The 19,233-nt window shown below is 37.7% G+C and overlaps 2 protein-coding genes across 4 annotated transcripts in view; one reads left to right on the top strand and one right to left on the bottom strand.

Moving 5' to 3' along the window:
- UBAC2 (UBA domain containing 2) overlaps nucleotides 1-19,233 on the bottom strand; it is a 176,493-nt gene that overhangs the window by 82,827 nt on the left and 74,433 nt on the right. The window lies entirely within an intron of this gene.
- On the top strand, nucleotides 694-7,423 carry GPR183 (G protein-coupled receptor 183). 2 transcript variants are annotated; one of them, XM_026003687.2, is made up of 2 exons: nucleotides 694-824; nucleotides 5,799-7,423. In XM_026003687.2, exon 2 carries the CDS (start codon nucleotides 5,829-5,831, stop codon nucleotides 6,897-6,899), a length of 1,071 nt encoding a protein of 356 aa, XP_025859472.1. In that variant the 5' UTR covers nucleotides 694-824; nucleotides 5,799-5,828; the 3' UTR covers nucleotides 6,900-7,423. The 2 variants fall into 2 exon arrangements, with proteins under 2 accessions (XP_025859472.1, XP_072617035.1); XM_072760934.1 differs by lacking the exon at nucleotides 694-824 and adding an exon at nucleotides 2,845-3,334 and having other exon boundaries at nucleotides 5,428-7,423.

Here is a 19,233-nt window from a genome sequence, read left to right as displayed (position 1 = left end):
AAAGGAGAAAGGGAGGTGGGAAGAAGTTAGTTATACCTGAAAAAAAAGATTAAAAGAGCAGTTTGCAATCTAAAGGTTGCTAAAGAGTACTATAATCCAAAGAGCAAGCAGAACCCTGGTAGGTGTGAGAAGGAGCCACTGGAAGAAGAATGAGATAATGTCTCTTTATATGGCAGCACATTCCCAACATCATACATACATCCATCAGTTTCAGGCTCTCCCATACTGAAAGATCCCTCTCGGCATTTCCAGTACCTAGCATATGACAACACTAAAAGCAATTTTTGCTGAATAAAAGAATGGAGTAAGTCAAGGTTCAGGAAAGTAATATCAAATAGATTAGAGGAAGGTATAAAATAATACCTCCGAGGGAAGATATTAATAAACTAAGATTCATTCATCTGAGAATGTAATAACAATGGTCAAGCACATGAAAGCATCTTCCTCTCAATTTGGAAAACATAAAATTGACTAAAACTAGAGCATCAATAGCTTAGGACAATCAAGAACTAAGGTAATATGCTAGTGTCACTAACAAAATCAACTTTCAAGAGGTTATCAAACATCCAAATGACCAGATTTGAAGACTGCCTTGGTTCGTCTTTACCAAAGATCATTTCTGAGCCATCCTATTTACATGTCCACATTGTGCAGGTGTCTCTCTGATTGACTCAGCACGAAGGTGAGCAGTAAGAGGCGCATCAAGAGTCTTTCCCTCAGGGTTCTACGCTATCCCAGAAGTGGGAACTCCACCGTCCTCAGAAGAATCATTCCCCTGCTCTGGAGCGGCTGGGCCACATTGTTCCCGGGCTGTTTATTTACAGGTAAGAATGGTTCTTAAAGCCTGGATGACTTTGAAACCACAGGCTCTTAGTTCTATGAGCTGCCCCTGCCAAGCAAGGACGGGACAGAGTAGGAGACCCAAAGCCTGGTTGCCACGGAGAAGCATCCAGCATGACCTTTTAACTTGTATGACACGCAGTTTTCTCACATGGCAAGTAGGTAGGTGAGAGCAGTTCTTAGCCCACAGGCTTACTGTGAGAGTGCTTCCAGATAGGGCTTCAAGGTAGGCGCCTAATAAAAATTCATGCATCGACTCAAGTAAAGTGCACTGAAGGACCACCTCTGAAATGCATTGCAGATGATAAGGTTTTTGTAAGAAGAACTGACCTAAAGAATTTTTTTTCTTAAATTATTTATCTAGTTCTCATTTCATAGGCAATTCATGTTCAGTATTAGAAATTTAAAGGTATATGGACAAAACTCAAAAATGACTTGTACAAAATGTTTTGGCATACATATCCATACAGGTGTGTATGTATGTGTATAATTGCTTTTCCTTCCCCCGAAGTGGTATGTTGTGTAATCTGCTTTCCTTACTTAACATACGTCTCTGCCCAGTAACAGGCACCCACACTGCCACTTCCAGTGACTGCAGAGTATTCCACTGTATAGCTATCTCATAAGGTATTAACCAATCCCCTGATGATGGACATTTGATTTGTTTGCAAATTTTCATCTTTATAATTAACATCATGTTAAATATTCTTGAAAATCAAATGTTCTGCAACCCCTGCCATTTCTGGCCCTAATGGGTGCCATACTTCATTCAGTAAGAAGTTGGATACATATTTACAACATGGCAACAATGCACGTTCTTCTCTGAGTCTCACATTAACATAACTTTTCTAATCTCTGCAATAATATTTATTCATATGGAGAATTTCTATCCCAGCATGTATTTCAAAAGCATTTCCCAAATCTACCAAGAAATATTCCTCAAAATAAAACAAACATGTTGAGATTTTCAGAAAAAAAATTTCACAGAAAGTACAAAAATAAAAGTTCTTGCTACCTGTTCCTTAAATTACAGCCCCTGTTTGGGATTTTCATATCTTTGTGTCTAGTCTCAGTTCTTGAAAAGTTACTTCTCACATAAAGCCTTTCCCAACTAAGTGGATAAAGGTTTTTCTACTTTCATTCCACAACTGCAATTTCCATGATTCAAGAAACATTTTTTTTTCTGCACAAAATAGAAAGTCCATATTTTTTGGGTTTTTGTTTTGTTTTCAAATTTATTAATTTCTGTAATTGTCATTTTCTTCTACTTTCCTCGGGCAAACAATTCTCTTCTAGCTTCCTGAACTGTATGTTTATCTATTTTCAATCTTTTTTAAAAAAAATGCTTTCACAAGCACACAGAGTTGAGTCACTGCACTGTACACCTGAAACAAATGTAACATGTGTTAACTAGCTCAAATAAAAATTATTTCAAAATAAAAATCTGCAAATAAATGCATTCAGGGCTCTCCGTTACTTCTGAGATTAACACTTCATCTGAATCCCACAGTTAGGCATAAAGTATTTTAGTCATTTTGTTCTAAGTACTTCAAAATTCCCACTCTCATTTCTTAACCCATGAGTGCTTAGACACATATTTTTTTAGATTCCAAATTTATCCTTTATTTATCATTCATTTCTAATTTAGTTGCCCTGTAGTCTCTGGCATGTCAGCTGCTAAATTAACAGTTTTCTGAAAGTTCTGAGTCCCTCTGATGACCTCGTACATAGTCAAATTTGCAAAAATGCTCATGTACCTTCAGCACAAATTCTATAAGGTCACATTGGGTAGATCTAAGTCTCTAATCTCTTTTTTATCTGGCATAGTCCAATAAAGATGTGCTAAAATCTCCCACTATGGTTGTGGATTTCTAATTTCTCCTTTAAATTTTGCTGTTACATGCACAATTTAAGATTATTTTTATGTTTTTTGTGAACTGTTCTTTTTACCTTCTATAGTGACCCTCTTCATCCCTATTAATATTAAATCTGCCTTAAAGTATGTTTTTTTTTTAATTTTTTATTTAGTACTGCTACTCCGGCTTTTCACTGACAGATTTGCCTGATACATGTTTTCCCGTGTTTTTATTTTCAACCTTTCTGAGTCATTTTTTGAGTTGTATCTCTTCTAAGCAGCATACAGCTGGATTTTTCTTTTTTACAAATCCAAACTGACAGTTCTTTTAATAGGTGAGTTCAATCCATTTAAATTTCTTTCTCATTATCAAGAAAGAAATTATCTTTCTTGATTAACAGAATGTACTACTTCCATTTTTGTTCCCTTTTGCTTTAGGTCATATTTCCATATTTTAACAGTTAACCTATGTATGTGATGCACACCTATAATATTATAACATTATTCTCTGATAACCCCCACTGTGTGTTAGTTTCACTGTGTAAGATTGTTAGAACTAGAGGCACCCGGGGTGGCTCAGCAGTTTAGCACCGCCTTCGGCCCAGGGCTTGATCCTGGAGACCCAGGATCGAGTCCCACGTCAGGCTCTCTGCATGGAGCCTGCTTCTCCCTCTGCCTGTGTCTCTGCCTTTCTCTCTCTTTCTCTCTCTCTCTCTGAGTCTCTCATGAACAAAAATCTTAAAAAAAAAAAAAAAAAAGATTGTTAGGACTAAGCAATCAGAGGAGCAGTTGGTGCTTTGATATGGCTAGGAATAGAGTCTTTCTCTTTTAATATAAACATCATCACTAGATATATTGAAATTTTCCCTAATTTTGCTGAGTTTCAGATGAGATTTGTGCACAGAAACTGTCCTATCAGAATATTTTTCTTCTAAAAATAATTTCACAGAATTTATTGTTCTGCTCTTCCTAAGTTTTATCAAAGTTCAGCCCCATATAAGGAGTTTTATTGTAGTTTCCCACTTTTAGATGTAGGACTTGAAATTTCATCTTAACATTATTTATCACAAGAAAAGAATTGGAAATAATTCATCAAGGGAGTAGCTAAGCAGCTTATGCATTAACACACTGGAATACTGTAGAAATATCCAATGTCTGCATGAGATCTATATATGACAGATATATAGATTATACTGGTCCATGACCATGTTAAGTGGATAAAGCAGAACACAAGACACCATATGTGTAATGCTTACTAGCATGCAAAATACAGGAATGTACACCGCATGCATCAGTGGGGTACTTGGGAAATGATCTAGTTCAGAATTAATCTTAACCTTTCCCCCTGAAACAGCTTAAGTTTTTTCTTTCTCTTTCGTCGTTTTTGTCGTGGTTGTCGTGGTTACCATCTTCTTCTTTTTTAAAAGAAAACCTAACTTTCAGTTCCTAACAAGGCCTTAGCTTGTTTCTCATACTTTTTAGGTTAACACAAATCAGATCACTGTGGTAAATTCATATTTCACTAAATAAATGTAACTGATTTCATTTCCTGGCAGTGATATGCATTTGCCCCGCCCCCTCAAAAAAAACAAAAAACAAAAATAAAAAGTCCAACTGAAATTCAATTTAAAAGCAGAATTTTACTCTCCTCAGAAATGTGGGTGCTGCACATGATTTTGTTCTTAACCAGACAGTGAATCAGGAAAAAAAGGGGATATTTCTGCCTAAAAAGTTAGGGCATCCCCTCTTCCCACAAAAATATATTTGCTCTATTTAGATGGTTATATTTCCTTTGCCAGAGCTTTGCCAAAATCACCAAATTGTGAGTAAAAACATAAATTTTATTCTTTGATCTTTTATTATATAGGTAAACATACTACATATCACAGATTTTTTTTCCTTTTGAGGGTACTTCTTAATAATCTCTTTTATCTATTTCACTTATACTCCCCACCTACTTCTCTGGTTAACTACCAGTTTATTATCTGTATTTATGGGTCTGTTTCTGCTTTTCTGTCTTGCATTTCAGACTCCACATATAAGAGAAATCATCTGGTACTTATCTTTGACTTATTTTACTTAGCATAATCCTCTCTAGAACTACCCATGCTGTTGCAAATGACAAGATCTCATTCTTTTTTATGGCTGAGTAATATTCCAGTGTGTGTGTGTATGAATAGTATCTATTCACCTATCAGTGGACACCGGGGTTGCTTCCGTATCTTGGCTATTGTTAATAGTGCTAAAATAAACATAGGGGTACATATATCTTTTTGAATTCATATTTTCATTTTCTTTGGGTAAATACATGATAGTGGAATTACTGAATTGTGTGGTATTTCTATTTTTCTTTTTTTTTTGAGGAACTTCCATCTTGTTTTCCAGAGTGGCTGCACCAGTTTGCATTCCCATTAACAGTGCACAGGGGTTCCCCTTTCTTCTGCATCCTCACCAACACTTGTCTTTTGAATACTAGCATTCTAACCAGTGTGAGGTAATACCTCACTGTGGTTTTCATTTGCATGTTCCTGATAATTAGTGAGGTTAAGTATCTTTTCATGTGTCTGTTGGCCATTTGTATGTCTTTCTTTTTTTAAGATTTTATTTATTTATTCATGATAGACATAGAGAGAGAGAGAAAGAGAGGCAGAGACACAGGCAGAGGGAGAAGCAGGCTCCATGCCGGGAGCCCGACGCAGGACTCGATCCCGGGACCCCAGAATCGCGTCCAGGACCAAAGGCAGGCGCCAAACAGCCGAGCCACCCAGGAATCCCCCATTTGTATGTCTTCTTTGGCAAAATATTTATTCAGGTCCTCTACTCATTTTTAATCAGATTATTTTTGTTTTGAGTCAGAGAAGTTTTTTATATATTTTGGATATTGACCTCTTATTAGATATATCATTTGCACTTATCTTCTCCCATTCACTAGGTTGCCTTTAAAAGTTTTGCTGATGGTTTCCTTTACTGTGCAACACATCACAAGATTTTTAAAAATTATATAAATCTTAAAATTTTAGATGTTAGATCTATAAAAGGGAGTTTACACTGTTTTTAACTAAATATGCTTTTAATCAAAAGTACTCTTCTTGGTTCTTCCTAGAGATTCTGCACACCATTAACGGATACAAAAATGGACAATTTTACTACACCCTCTGCAGCTACTCAGGGAAGTGACTGTGATCTCTATGCACACTACAACACAGCCAGGATACTAATGCCTCTGCATTACAGCATTGTCTTCATAATTGGGCTTATAGGAAACGTGCTAGCCTTGGTGGTTATTATTCAAAACAGGAAAAAAATCAATTCTACCACTCTATATTCAACAAATTTGGTGATTTCTGATATACTTTTTACCACTGCCTTGCCTACACGGATAGCCTACTATGCACTGGGCTTTGACTGGAGAATCGGCGAGGCCTTGTGTAGGATAACTGCTCTTGTGTTTTACATCAATACATACGCAGGTGTGAACTTCATGACCTGCTTGAGCATTGACCGGTTCTTTGCTGTGGTGCACCCTCTACGGTACAACAAGATGAAAAGAATTGAACATGCAAAAGGCATTTGCATATTTGTCTGGATTCTAGTATTTGCTCAAACACTCCCACTACTCATAAAACCTATGTCAAAGCAGGAGGAAGAAAGGACTACATGCATGGAATATCCAAACTTTGAAGAAACAAAATCTCTTCCGTGGATTCTGCTTGGTGCATGTTTCATAGGATATGTGCTTCCTCTTCTAATCATTCTTGTCTGCTACTCTCAAATCTGTTGCAAACTCTTTAAAACTGCCAAACAAAACCCACTGACTGAGAAATCTGGTGTAAACAAAAAGGCTCTCAACACAATTATTTTTATAATTGTTGTGTTTGTTCTCTGTTTCACACCTTACCATGTTGCAATTATTCAACACATGATTAAGAAGCTTCATTTTCCTGATCTCCTGGAATGCAGCCAAAGACATTCATTCCAGATCTCTCTGCACTTTACAGTATGTCTGATGAACTTCAATTGCTGCATGGACCCTTTTATATATTTCTTTGCATGTAAAGGGTACAAGAGAAAGGTTATGAAGATGCTGAAGCGTCAGGTCAGTGTGTCAATTTCCAGTGCTGTGAGGTCAGCCCCTGAAGAAAACTCACGTGAAATGACGGAAACTCAAACAATGATACATTCCAAGTCTTTAAATGGAAAATAAAAAGGAATTAAATCTTGGATTTACAGCAAAGTAGACTGTATGATGAACTTTGCCAGACTTTTCTTATAAAGCAAAATGATTGTTTAACTTCCAAATAGGATTCATGTAAATTCCTTTCATTGGGCATGAGCTCCCATCTCCGACTTGGAAGTAAACTGATATATATTATTTTTTACACTCAAGAAAACAACATAAAGCAAAGTTCTAATTTGTAAATGAAATACTATACCAAAAGGGAGACTAACTCTCAGTGTAAAAAGTTTTGTGTTAATAAAAAATTTAAGCATCAGTATTTCCTGCCAATCATTTGGCAAAAGAAGACTGTAAGACTGTATATTGCCCATGTAAAAATGTCAATATTGTAACATGTTTCTTTCTTTACGGTAACATATTATTTTGATCCATACTTCTTTCAATCTTAGACTTTCATCTCAATAATATTGGTGTTTTGTTTTGTTTTGTTCTGAGTTATAAAATTTTGTTTCAAAGAACTCTTTTGGAATAAAGAGCAGGATACTACAAAATTAAGAGTATGTCTTTCAATGCCTACTTATAGGTAGAACAGAATTAGCAATAGATAGATTTGGATGACAACGTTTTAAGTAATGATAATGACAGAGTCAATGAAAACACTGAGCTCTTTTCCAAGCAGCCAACAGAGTAGTTAGGGCCCACAGGTCAGGCACATGACAAAGATTTTATGTGGAGGTACCCACTGGGAGGAGGGTCCACTTGCTGAATTCTGCTTAGGAATAAAATAATTTGCAAATATGCTTGGTTTTTCTTGGGTATCTAGGGGATCATTTCTTTTTTATTCATAGGTTAGTAGTACCCTGATCTGTATTTCAATGGGCTGGGTTACCAGAAAGGGCAAAGAGCATGAGCAGCAGAAGGCATAGTTGCCACCTGCTTAAATAAGATAGGGGACAGGGATCCCTGGATGGTTCAGCAGTTTAGCTCCTGCTTTTGGCCCAGGGTGTGATCCTGGAGACCCGGGATCAAGTCCCACATCAGGCTCCCTGCATGGAGCCTGCTTCTCCCTCTGCCTGTGTCTCTGCCTCTCTCCCTCTCTCTCTCTCTCTGTCTTTCATAAATGAATAAATAAACAAAATCTTTAAAAAGGAAAAAAGATAGGGGACAAAATGCACAATTATAAACTTAGAGTTGCCAATATTCTCTCCAACATTATATATATATTTGCTCACATAAATACCTCAGCATGAATTGTATGACCTTTGCAAGTATAGTCACCCTAGTCTGTCAGCTCAATTTTGTTTTACTAAGTCCTCAGATTACTTCAATATAGTATCTATTTTAGCAGTAATACCGATTTTGATGATAGAACATAAAGAAATGACACACTGGGGTGGCCCCGGTGGCGCAGCGGTTTGGCGCCGCCTGCAGCCCGGGGTGTGATCCTGGAGACCCGGGATCGAGTCCCACGTCGGGTTCCCTGCATGGAGCCTGCTTCTCCCTCTGCCTGTGTCTCTGCCTCTCTCTCTGTGTGTGTTTCAATGAATAAATAAAATCTTTAAAAAAAAAAAAAAAGAAAAGAAATGACACACTGTATCATGAGTCATACTTCACATTTTTCTTAGGCTTTATATCCTAGAAATCTTTTCTTTCAAAATCTTATCTTACTCATTTCAAACTTTTACCTTGTAAGAAAATTCATCTTTATGGTTGAGTCAATACTATTTACTGAGTACTTTAAGATTTGTATTATGTGTATTTCACAAAGAGCTACCTGACCTTGAAGACACTGACCAAAAAAAGGCATTGATCTTTTTAACACCTGATGGAGACAGGTTGAAACTACATGGTGGGAAGTCAAGATCTTAGGACCTTTCCTTCCCTCCACATATAAACTCCCCAAGTAAAGGAGAAGAAAGGGCAGACGACTACATACATGCTATACAGGGCAGGGTGGCACTTACATAGTCATTTGAATTGGATCCCAAAAGAAAAATTGTAATGAAAGCTACTGAAGGAAAATCAAAAATAGAGCCACCATAATTTCAGAACATCTCTATGGTGCACAAGTTCGATGATGACACTGGAGCAGAGACCAGCTTACATGTGAGCCAACATGCTGCTTCACAGCAGATGAGAAAGTCCTCTCTGTGCTAAGGATCTTAATGTTTCAAACAAGAAAGTAAATATCTATGTTACTTGGCAAATGGGTAACACATTATTTTTATCTGTTTAGTTTTCTGCCTTCTACCTCCATTCTAACACAAACCTATATAAATGATTTTTTCCAATCAGTAGCCATATTACCAAAAAGGTAAACTTTAAACCTATCTCCAACTAATTAAAAAAAAAAAAAAAGTCTGTACGCCAGTCAAATCCAGCTATTCACTCTCCTTCAAAAGGCCCTTATTGCCTATTTCATTCATGAAGCCATAGTTTGTTTATATCTGGCCTTTGGGCACCCTTACACTATCTGGGATTATTAGTTGGCTTTACATTTTTTTCCCTCATGGAATATGTAAACCTGGAAAAAAGGGACAGTTGTCATAAAATCTTTGTATTCTGGAGCAGCCTGGGTGGCTCAGAGGTTTAGCACTGCCTTTGGCCCACGGCCTGATCCTGGGGACCAGGGATAGAGTCCCACATCGGGCTCCCTGCATGGAGCCTGCTTCTCCCTCTGCCTGTGTCTCTGCCCCTCTCTCTCTCTCTCTCTCTCTCTCTCTTTCTCTCTCTCATGAATAAATAAATAAAATCTTTTTAAAAAAATCTTTGTATTCTGTTACAAACAAAGAGGTGGCCTTATTTAAAACACACTCTTTGAAAATCACAATCCTGTAAAAGTATTTTCTATATGAATCAGGTGATACATTATTAATAATTTTAAATAATAATCGTGAGCTAGAAAAACTTACCTAGGAAAGCTGACAGTTATATAGCAGCTAATCATATCTACCTCTTCATAATTTGTCTTCTAAAAGGATATTTGGTTAATTAAAAAAAAAAACCTCAAAGCTATTTAGCTTGAATCAACTCTTCAACGATAGTATAGAATGGTAATTTAGATGTTAGAAATCATATTAGGTATATGTGACAAGCTCAGTAATTTACAAAACAGTCCATACTTTATGTAATGTCTTCCTTTCCATATTCCTGTGAAACAGGATGAACACATAGTATCACCCATACTTTATTACGAAATCCAAAGTTCTGGGATGCCTGGGTGGCTGAGCGGTTGGGTGTCTGCCTCGGGCTCAGGTCGTGATCCCGGAGACCCGGGACCAAGGCCTGCATGGGCTCCCTGCGTGGAGCCTGTTTCTCCCTCTGCCTGTGTCTCTCTGCCTCTCTTACGAATAAATAAAATCTATAAAAAACAAAACAAAAAACAAAAAAAAAACAAAAAAAAAACAACTCAAAGTTCCAAAGAGGGACCTGGTAAATTAGAGGTAACATTAGGTATATAACCCTAACTCTATTATCCTAGCCATAAAGTAGACGGAACTGTATCACAAAGACCTTGAAAAAGTATTAGAAGGCTTAAACTGTTCCATTATGTGCCAGCAGACCATCTAATCTTTCAATGGGACAAGAAGCCAATAGTAGGTAGATTATAAACTTGGCTGAGCTATGAGTTCCATGAACACAAGGATGCCATTTGCTATGTGTGTACCAGCACCTGGTACAGAGCCTGGCACACAAAAAGTTCTCAAATATCCATCTAACTGAATAGTGCCTGTTTTGTACTATTACTAACAAAAGTCTAAAGCCCTATACAATTATCTGTGAAGTTCTTCATTTCTCAATAGAGGATGCACCTTAAATGCTTAATTACATTAGCCAAAGTATATACATATGTGTGTGTATGTCTAGTGTGTGCATACATACATATACACACACACACAAACACACACACACACTAGAGCATACATGTAATTGAAGACTGTGATCATCTAAGACCTTGCAATTTAAACTAGGCATATTTAAAAAACAGAGCTAATTACTCAACAAGTCAATTTAAATCTAGAATATGTTCTGCTTGGAAATGATTTTATATTTCAAGAGGCGAGGGCAGTGACTCCCACCAATCAGAAACATACTGGGCAATTTTAAATGCGGAAGCATTGATCTTAAAATGGTCTATTTTGGTCACTCCTTAGCCCATTATGATTTGTTATTCTTTGCAAAGCTTAAAAACATGTCCTTATTGATTACTCAGGTCAGAATGAAAAAATGAAAACTTGATCTGGTGACAACATGGCGTATTCTTTGAATCCAGGAGTACTAAATGCACTCATGAGAACTGCTGCCAATGCAAGTCTGTTTTACATTAAATTCTGAAAAAAATGATCGCTTAGAAGATAATCTCCAAATTTCTTTTAAAATAAAAGCTCAAAAATAAAATAAAATAAAATAAAATAAAAGCTCAATTAGCTAAGAAGGACATTTATTGACTGCTTCCTACATGACACTTTTCCAAACACTTGACAGGCATTATTTCACTTAATCCTCACTGCCTTAAGAGATGGGGACAATTATTATCTCAATTTTGCCAATGAGGGACCTTGAGTGCCAGAGCACATGCAGAGGTGGAGCCAGGAATGAAATCCAGACCGTCGGACCCCAGTGCCTGGAGGCTGACTCAGAGTGCAAGGATGTCCCTGCTTACAAAAGCATGTTTATTAAGAGATGGCTCCATTCCCCCACCTCCTGTGCCTTCTTGTGGCCTGGGCATCCCCCACCAGAACATGAGAGCTTCCATGAAGCCTCCTTCCTGCAGGGTCCCCAAGTTCTCTACAGTTCAAGCTTCAATCTCTCAGATACCCATACTCCATGGCCCTCCTCTCCAGTGACTGCCACCTGGGTGTTCTTTCTCCCCGTGCATGTTCCCTTGCCCATCTTTTCTTGACCCAACATTGTCATCCCAGTCCAGATGCTGACACTGCACACCTAAATTACTACAGCTTCTTTCCCCTGGTCCCTTAATTACTGTCAGAAACCAGCCTTCCTGTCAGATGTTATAGTGGAAGCCAGCAGAGCAATAACAACAACAAATACTTGCTGACAGTAACATGGCATAATGCTTTGACCAATATACATACATACATATATATAATCTCTCTACAGAAGCACTAGATAGATAATCTCATTCAAGCCTCATAATACTTCAGTGAGGTTCATCTCATTACTATCCCTATTTTACAGGCAAGGAAATTATACTCCAAGAAACTGAGTAACATGCCCAAAGTCACACAGCTCTAAATATTGGCAGTCCAAATCCAAGGTCTATCCATTAGTCTTAATCACTATACTATTTGTTTTATTCAAGTAGAATTATGGCCTACGTCCTCGGAGAGCCTTGAAAGAGACACTCACCAAGTAACTTCAAATTCCCTTAGGGGGTGTATGTGACTACTTTCGGCCAATGCAGTGGTGGCAAAAGTGACATATGTCACTTCTAGGCTGATGTGTTAGAGAGCAGAGCAAAATATTCTATTCCCCTCTTGCCTCCTATCACAGCAGCCAGAGCTGTTCTAGATGGTGGGAACCTTTGTCAGCCTGGATCCTTGAATGAGTCAACGGAGAACCCCCCCTACCGCTTACCCTAACCATTCATGTTGGCCAAGTGGCACAAGTAAGAAACACACTTCATGTATTTATCCACTGAGATTTCAGAGTAAATTTGTGGCTACAACATAAACTGGCCTTCTGACTAATATAGTATTTAATCTAGTTAGAGTGAAACAGACCAATAAATAGAACATAAGAAAAGTGCAGATATGCTCCAGTTCTCCTGGCAAACAAACATAATCTTTATTCCCACTTTCACTGTGTCATTTCATGCTCCAGGATTGAGAATAGTTCCCCATGATCTACCACACCAAGTCCAAGTTCCTCTCCCACACTTTCAAGTCCCTGCAACCTAATTCCCCTCTATTGCCCAACATGGACCTTTCAAGTTAATCTAGTTGGTTTTGTTCCTGTACCATGAATATAACGAATATCTGGTTCCCAATAATTGGATTCTTCTACTTCCCCTATTTATTCTTTACACTCATATCCCAATCATACCTCCTCACTCACAGCCACCCATCTTCCTTTCCTCAATTTATTTGGATTCTTCTTTCCAAATAAATTTCCTCAATTTATTTGGATCTCATACAGTCAATGCCATGTAGCTGTAACTTTAGATGTATATTATCTTAGAATAAAAGAGAAAACACACTGGCCTGCAAGCCTGTGGCCTGGTTCTGGTCTGTTAATCAGCGACACCACCTCCGTCTAGTCTTTTAGTCATTCTAGGGTCAGTTTTCTTATCAATGAAACAATAGTGTTAGATAATGTGTAAAGTCTGCGAACATCACATAGCCCACAGTCTATTACTTCATGTACATTTACTCTTACGTAATACAACCGCCTCTGGAGCAGAGACTCTTACTTCTTTCTATTCTGAGTAACTCCAAGCACAGCACCTTGTGCATCAAAAATGCTCATAAGATATATTTTGATGATGGGCAGCCTGGGTGGCTCAGCGGTTTATCACCACCTTGGGCCCAGGACATGATCCTGGAGACCCAGGGTGGAGTTCCACGTTGGGCTCCCTGCATAGTGCCTGCTTCTCCCTCTGCCTGTGTCTCTACCTCTCGGTCTCTGTTTCTCATGAATAAATAAATAAAATCTTTAAAATATATATATATATATATATGTTGATGAAAAGTCATCAAATATTAGCTAAAGTTACTATGATTTGTACGATTTTTTTAAAATTTGTACTATTAAAGCACAATGGGTAAGGGGTTTTATTATTGCCAGTTATAACTTGTTAAGCAGCAACAGATTAACACATGCTTCATATCGGAATATTAATCATGAAAAATATACTAAATTTGAACCTGGAATGGCAATGAGATCAATCAAGATTTATTTTAAAAACAAAACAAAACAAAATCCCTCCAAAAATAGTTCTCTGCTGCGAGTCTAAGTAATACCGCTAGCTTTTCCTCTTCCTTCCACATACAAGGAAGCAACGTGTGGTAAATAGTTATTTAATGTCTCCCTGATAATATATATCCAGACTGCCCTACCTTACCACACTACAGCTATTAGAAAGAGATCACAGGGGAAGCCAGTACATGTGGGAAAATACATGATCTTATTTTTCAATAGTTTATCTTCCTCAAAAGTTTTAAAGACATTCTTTTCTCTTTATTTGCATACCTACTATGTAGCTTCTTGCTGCTAACAATGTTTTTCAGATGTCTTGCCTACTCAACTAAACAGCAAGCCACTTATGGGCACATTACTCTTCTGTCCCACATGGCGCCTACCACAATTGATCTAAACCAAGAATTCAAATAGTGTTTGATTGGCTTTTATCAGTTTTCTCAGAGTGTGAGAACATTTATTTCTGTTTTCTACACTTGCAAGAATGACTTTTCCCATGCAGGTTTTGAGAAGAAAAGAGTGTGTCAGAATGAAACTACAAGGAGGCTACAAAAGGTTTTAATGGTGCTCTAAAAATGGTAACATCACTATGTGTTCTTATTGCTGAAGGGTGGCAGCTCTACAATTTTCCCCTTATGTTCTAGAGTGAAACATCGGTTTTTTTGTTTTAACATACATAGTGAAAATATATGGAGTTACTGCCTTGCAGTCAGCTTAAAAGATAAATGCCAACCAGATTATGCACTGATTTACCATATACTTATTATAGTTCAAGAGAGTAATGAAAGCATCCTAAGAACCATCATGTGTATTACTGACTGTTTTCCCTATTAAGGGATCAGGAGCAAGGAAAGGTCAAGAATTTGAGTGTTACTAGCTTTACCTAAAGAACAGCTGTTAAGAAAAAGACATCATCAAAACAGACTCATAGACACACACTCACACAACAAGCAATCAATGCATGCCCATTTTTAGTCCTACAACCTGGTAAGTACTCTACCTAGGACATGGCCCACGATTATGCCTATACCCACATGCTCAGGTATTAGAAGAAACCCAGGGAGAAATCAGTCAATTGGAGGCAGGGGCAGGCCTTAAAGATGCTATAGGTATTGGCCATGCAGAACTGAGGAAACAAATGGTAAAGTGGTAGATGGAAAGAAAAGAAAAAGTATCCCATTAGGGAACCAGTTGTCAAATTATTTAAAGATTGTGTGCTTGGCAAAATTATCAGCATAAGGTGACAAGTACTTGGTAGTCATTACAGTATTCTCTCTGCATTTGTGCTATGTTTAAAATGTTCCTGTAATACAGTTAAAAAACTCATAAGTAGTCTCGAACACATTCCCATACTCTTGTTACATGAGAGGTGGAAGCAGAAATTTGAGGACTCACAAAGGACTGAAAGAGAGATGTGTATCACGTGGCTCCAACCCCTCTCTCATCAGTTAGCTGCATGACCCAAATCATACCAGAGGACAGGAATGAGACATTTTAAGATCACATGGAAGAATAGTCTCAACAGACCTTCTAGAACTCCTAGTAAGAGATGGCTTTTGGAAACGAAGTCATCAGCAAAGAACAGGTTATACTAGAAATCCACATGAAAAGACTGTCAGGGTTTCATAAACATATACACATGCATACACACAATGCTCCATTGATCTCCTAACACAAAAGTCCACTTCCTTTTCCTTAAACCATGTTCCAGTTCAAATATAAGTATTTTAGATTCAGGTATGCTGCTTCGTATATATACCTTTGAAGTCAAATGTAAAAGTCGAATTCTCTTAATTACCAGTCCTGTCAGCAAAGATTCACTTCTAGATAACAGAATAGCTCTCAAGCTATCTGGGGGAAAAAAAGACTTAGTACACAGATTTTGGTACTTATAAAACTGCTGAAAGGGCCAGACAGGCAGATTTAGCCTGTACCTCCAAGGAACAACGAAGAACAACTGGTCTACCTGGAAAAATGCATCCTCTGCCACATTTAGGACACTGGGGATCAGGAAGTCATTACATCATTTCGATATAATCTAGGAATCAGGAAGTTGTGTGAACTGTAACCTCCAGTGCCTTGGAGGTTATAGTTGGGTCTGTAGAACTAGACCACAAAATTGGTATTTCATATGTTACTGCCTTGCCTCATATTGAACTCAGCACCATACATATTGTTCTGACTAGTGGAGCCTAAATCATATCTAGAAAGCTGGATGCAAGGGGGCTGAAGAAATAAAGCATCCAGCTTCCCACCCTTTGCTTTATGTGGAGGTACACTAAGAGGACCACAGGAAAGGTAATGTGCAAGTCAATCTAAGCATATCCATAATACCACATAAAATACCAAAATACTCTACCAAAAGAGAGGAAGGAGTGTTTAAGATCTTATTTATTTATTTATTTATTTATTTATTTATTTATTTATTTGGCAGAGAGAGAGAGCACAAGAAGGGGGAGCGATAAGCAGAGGGAGAGGGAGAAGCAAGCTCTCCACTGAGCAGGGAGCCCAACCTGGGGCTTGATCTCAGGACTCTGGGATCATGACCCAAGCCGAAGGCAGACGCCTAACCGACTGAGCCACCCAGGCACCCTTGAAAAAGAAGAAACAAAAGGGGTGCCTGAATAGTTCAACTGATTAAGCAACCAACTCTTGATTTTTGCTCAGGTCAGGATCTCAGGGTTGTAAGATTAAGCCCTGGCAGGTTCCGCCCTCAGTCTCCCTCTCACTCTCTCCCTCCTCCCACTCGTGCACTCTTTCTCTCTAAAATAAATATTAAAAAAAAAAAACTTTAATTTTACCATATTATTAAATAAGATGCATCTTCTATAAAGTAACTGGCTTAATCTCTTTAAAATGTCAAGCCTGGATGGCTCAGTTGGTTGAGTGCCTTCCGCTCAGGTCATGATCTCAGGGTCCTGGGATTGAGCTCCGCATTTTCCTCTCCCTCTGTCTCTCCCCCCACAGCTCATGCTCTCTCTCTGTTAAATCAATCAATCAATCAATCAATCAATCAATTAATTTTTAAAATCTTAAAAAAAATATCAGGCTCATAAAAAAGACAGAATGAGAACTGTTCCAGATTAAAAAGTTAAGGGACGGGATCCCTGGGTGGCGCAGCGGTTTGGCGCCTGCCTTTGGCCCAGGGCGCGATCCTGGAGACCCGGGATCGAATCCCACATCGGGCTCCCGGTGCATGGAGCCTGCTTCTCCCTCCGCCTGTGTCTCTGCCTCTCTCTCTCTCTCTCTGTGACTATCATAAATAAATAAAAAAAAAAAAAAAAAAAAAAAAAGTTAAGGGACATAACCAAATGCATGACACAATAATGGATTGAACCCAGACCAGATTTTTTTTTCCTTTTTGCTATAAAAAAGGACATTATTGGGACAATTGCCAAATATGAATAAAAATACATACTGATGTATTTAGGTGTAAAGGGGTATTATACCTAAAATTTGCTCTCAAATGATTCGTTAAAAATTCCATGCATATAAAGAGAGAAAAGGACAAGGTAAATGTGAAAAGTGTGAATATTTTAAGGTTTAAGGTCTATAGGAGTTTTTGTCCTCTTCCTGTAACTTTTCTACGAGCCTGGATTACTTCAAACATTTTTTTAAAGCCTAAAACATAGCTGCAGCATTTGGGAGCTCTACAGAGGAACATCACAGTTTCTTCCACTAAGTTAAAATGAAAATTAAAAGCCAAATAACTGGAGTGGCAGGCATACAGTTGGTGCTTTTTCAGATACTGATCCATGGGGCATTTCCCCTCACCCTGAAAAGTTTCTTGCAGCATGTGCTTATTTTGTACTTCTCATTTTAGCAGCGAAATTTGAATGCAGTCTAAAAGTTGTCTTTAGACACTAATATCTACTTTTATAAACATCTGCAACACTGCAGTTGAAAATGTATATAGGAAGACCCCATTTGGTGAGTTCATATACTCAAACGTCTTCCTAGTAAACAGAGGACCATTCACTACATCTTCTACCTTAAAAAAAGAAAAGTAGCATTAAGGCTGTGTTACACAAAAGGAAATGTCTGAGCTAATAAGAGTCAAACAGGCATGAATTTCAGTCTAGGCTCTGCCTGCTAAATACGTAGACATGACCCTAGTGACTCAATTGATTCTAAAAACCTCTGCTTTCTCACAGACAATAATACTAACATCTACTCTTGTAAGACTGTTGTGGATGTTCACTTAAATCAGGAACATATGTAAAACAATGCTCTATGGTACAAAATAGTTATTCAATATGTATTTGTCGAGATGCCTTAACAGAAAGAGTAAATTCTGCTATCGAAAAATCTCCAAATACAATGTATAATATTAACATTTCATAATGCTACTCTCTGTATTTTTTCCATGTTGTTGCTAATATTAACAAACATATCCTCAATGCAGTAATTTATTTATACAAGTATTTATTAAGTGCTTACTATGAACCAAGTACTGTTCCAGGCACCAGGATGAGAGTTGAAAATAATACAGACCAAGTTGTCCTCATAAACCTTAGGTTCTCCAAGCCAACATTAAAACATTAAGTAAACAACTAGTATCAGTTTAGGGGAGGGATAACTTTTGAGTGTCATTCTGGCTTTGCTGCATCCATGGCTGGTTCTTTGCCATCCCAAATCTTCTCTGAACTGCTTTACTAATACACTCCCTTTCTGCTAGATAAGCCAGAGTTGGTTCTATTACTTCAACTAACAAGCATGCCTGTGCTCTCATAACTGAGAAAGCCTTTTTCCCTTTGACCTCAGAGAACAAAAGCACATTAAATACTACAAAACTCAACACAAATCATACATACACAAAAATTCAACCCTCAGAGAGGTATGAGATTATTTTTGCATGCTGTATATATTGCTATGGTTACCAAGACGTGGTTAGCATTTTGAACTTTTTTTCTTAGAATAATGCAATGATCTGAATCTCAAATCTTTCATAAGGTGCAACTTTCCAATGATAAACAAGAACAGGAAGTGAATCTCGAATATACCAGACTTGTAGTTCCCTTCACTATTATCTACATTGCTGTCATTGCAGTTTGACGTAACATTAAACTTTCCACTGTCCTATCTTAAGTTAAAGTTATTAATAGTTTTATTTCTGCATTAAGTAAAACGTATCCCATTAAACTAGAAATTCTGACATATACTCAAATGTTTTAAGTTCTAAGAGGAAACATCTAAAATAAAGGAATTGAGTAGCAAAGCAACTTACAAAAGCAGAAATGAAAACAGATGTTGAACTTCTTTGAAACAAATTTTTACTAGTAGCCTCAACCAAAGCTATTTCAGTCGACTACTAGAAATATTCTACATAGTCAAAAGACCTCAGCAAGCTTCACAGGCCAGCAACTCAAGGGTGTGGGCTCTTTTCAAGGTTCTACTTACCACCCAGCACCGTGCACATTAT

Source organism: Vulpes vulpes, chromosome 6, assembly GCF_048418805.1.
Source record: "Vulpes vulpes isolate BD-2025 chromosome 6, VulVul3, whole genome shotgun sequence".
Classification (NCBI taxonomy): domain Eukaryota; kingdom Metazoa; phylum Chordata; class Mammalia; order Carnivora; family Canidae; genus Vulpes; species Vulpes vulpes.
This window is presented reverse-complemented; position numbering and strand designations above follow the sequence as displayed.

Coding starts and splice junctions, on each gene's coding strand:
- GPR183 (XM_026003687.2), top strand. CDS start 5,829: ATGGACAATTTTACTACACCCTCTGCAGCTACTCAGGGAAGTGACTGT.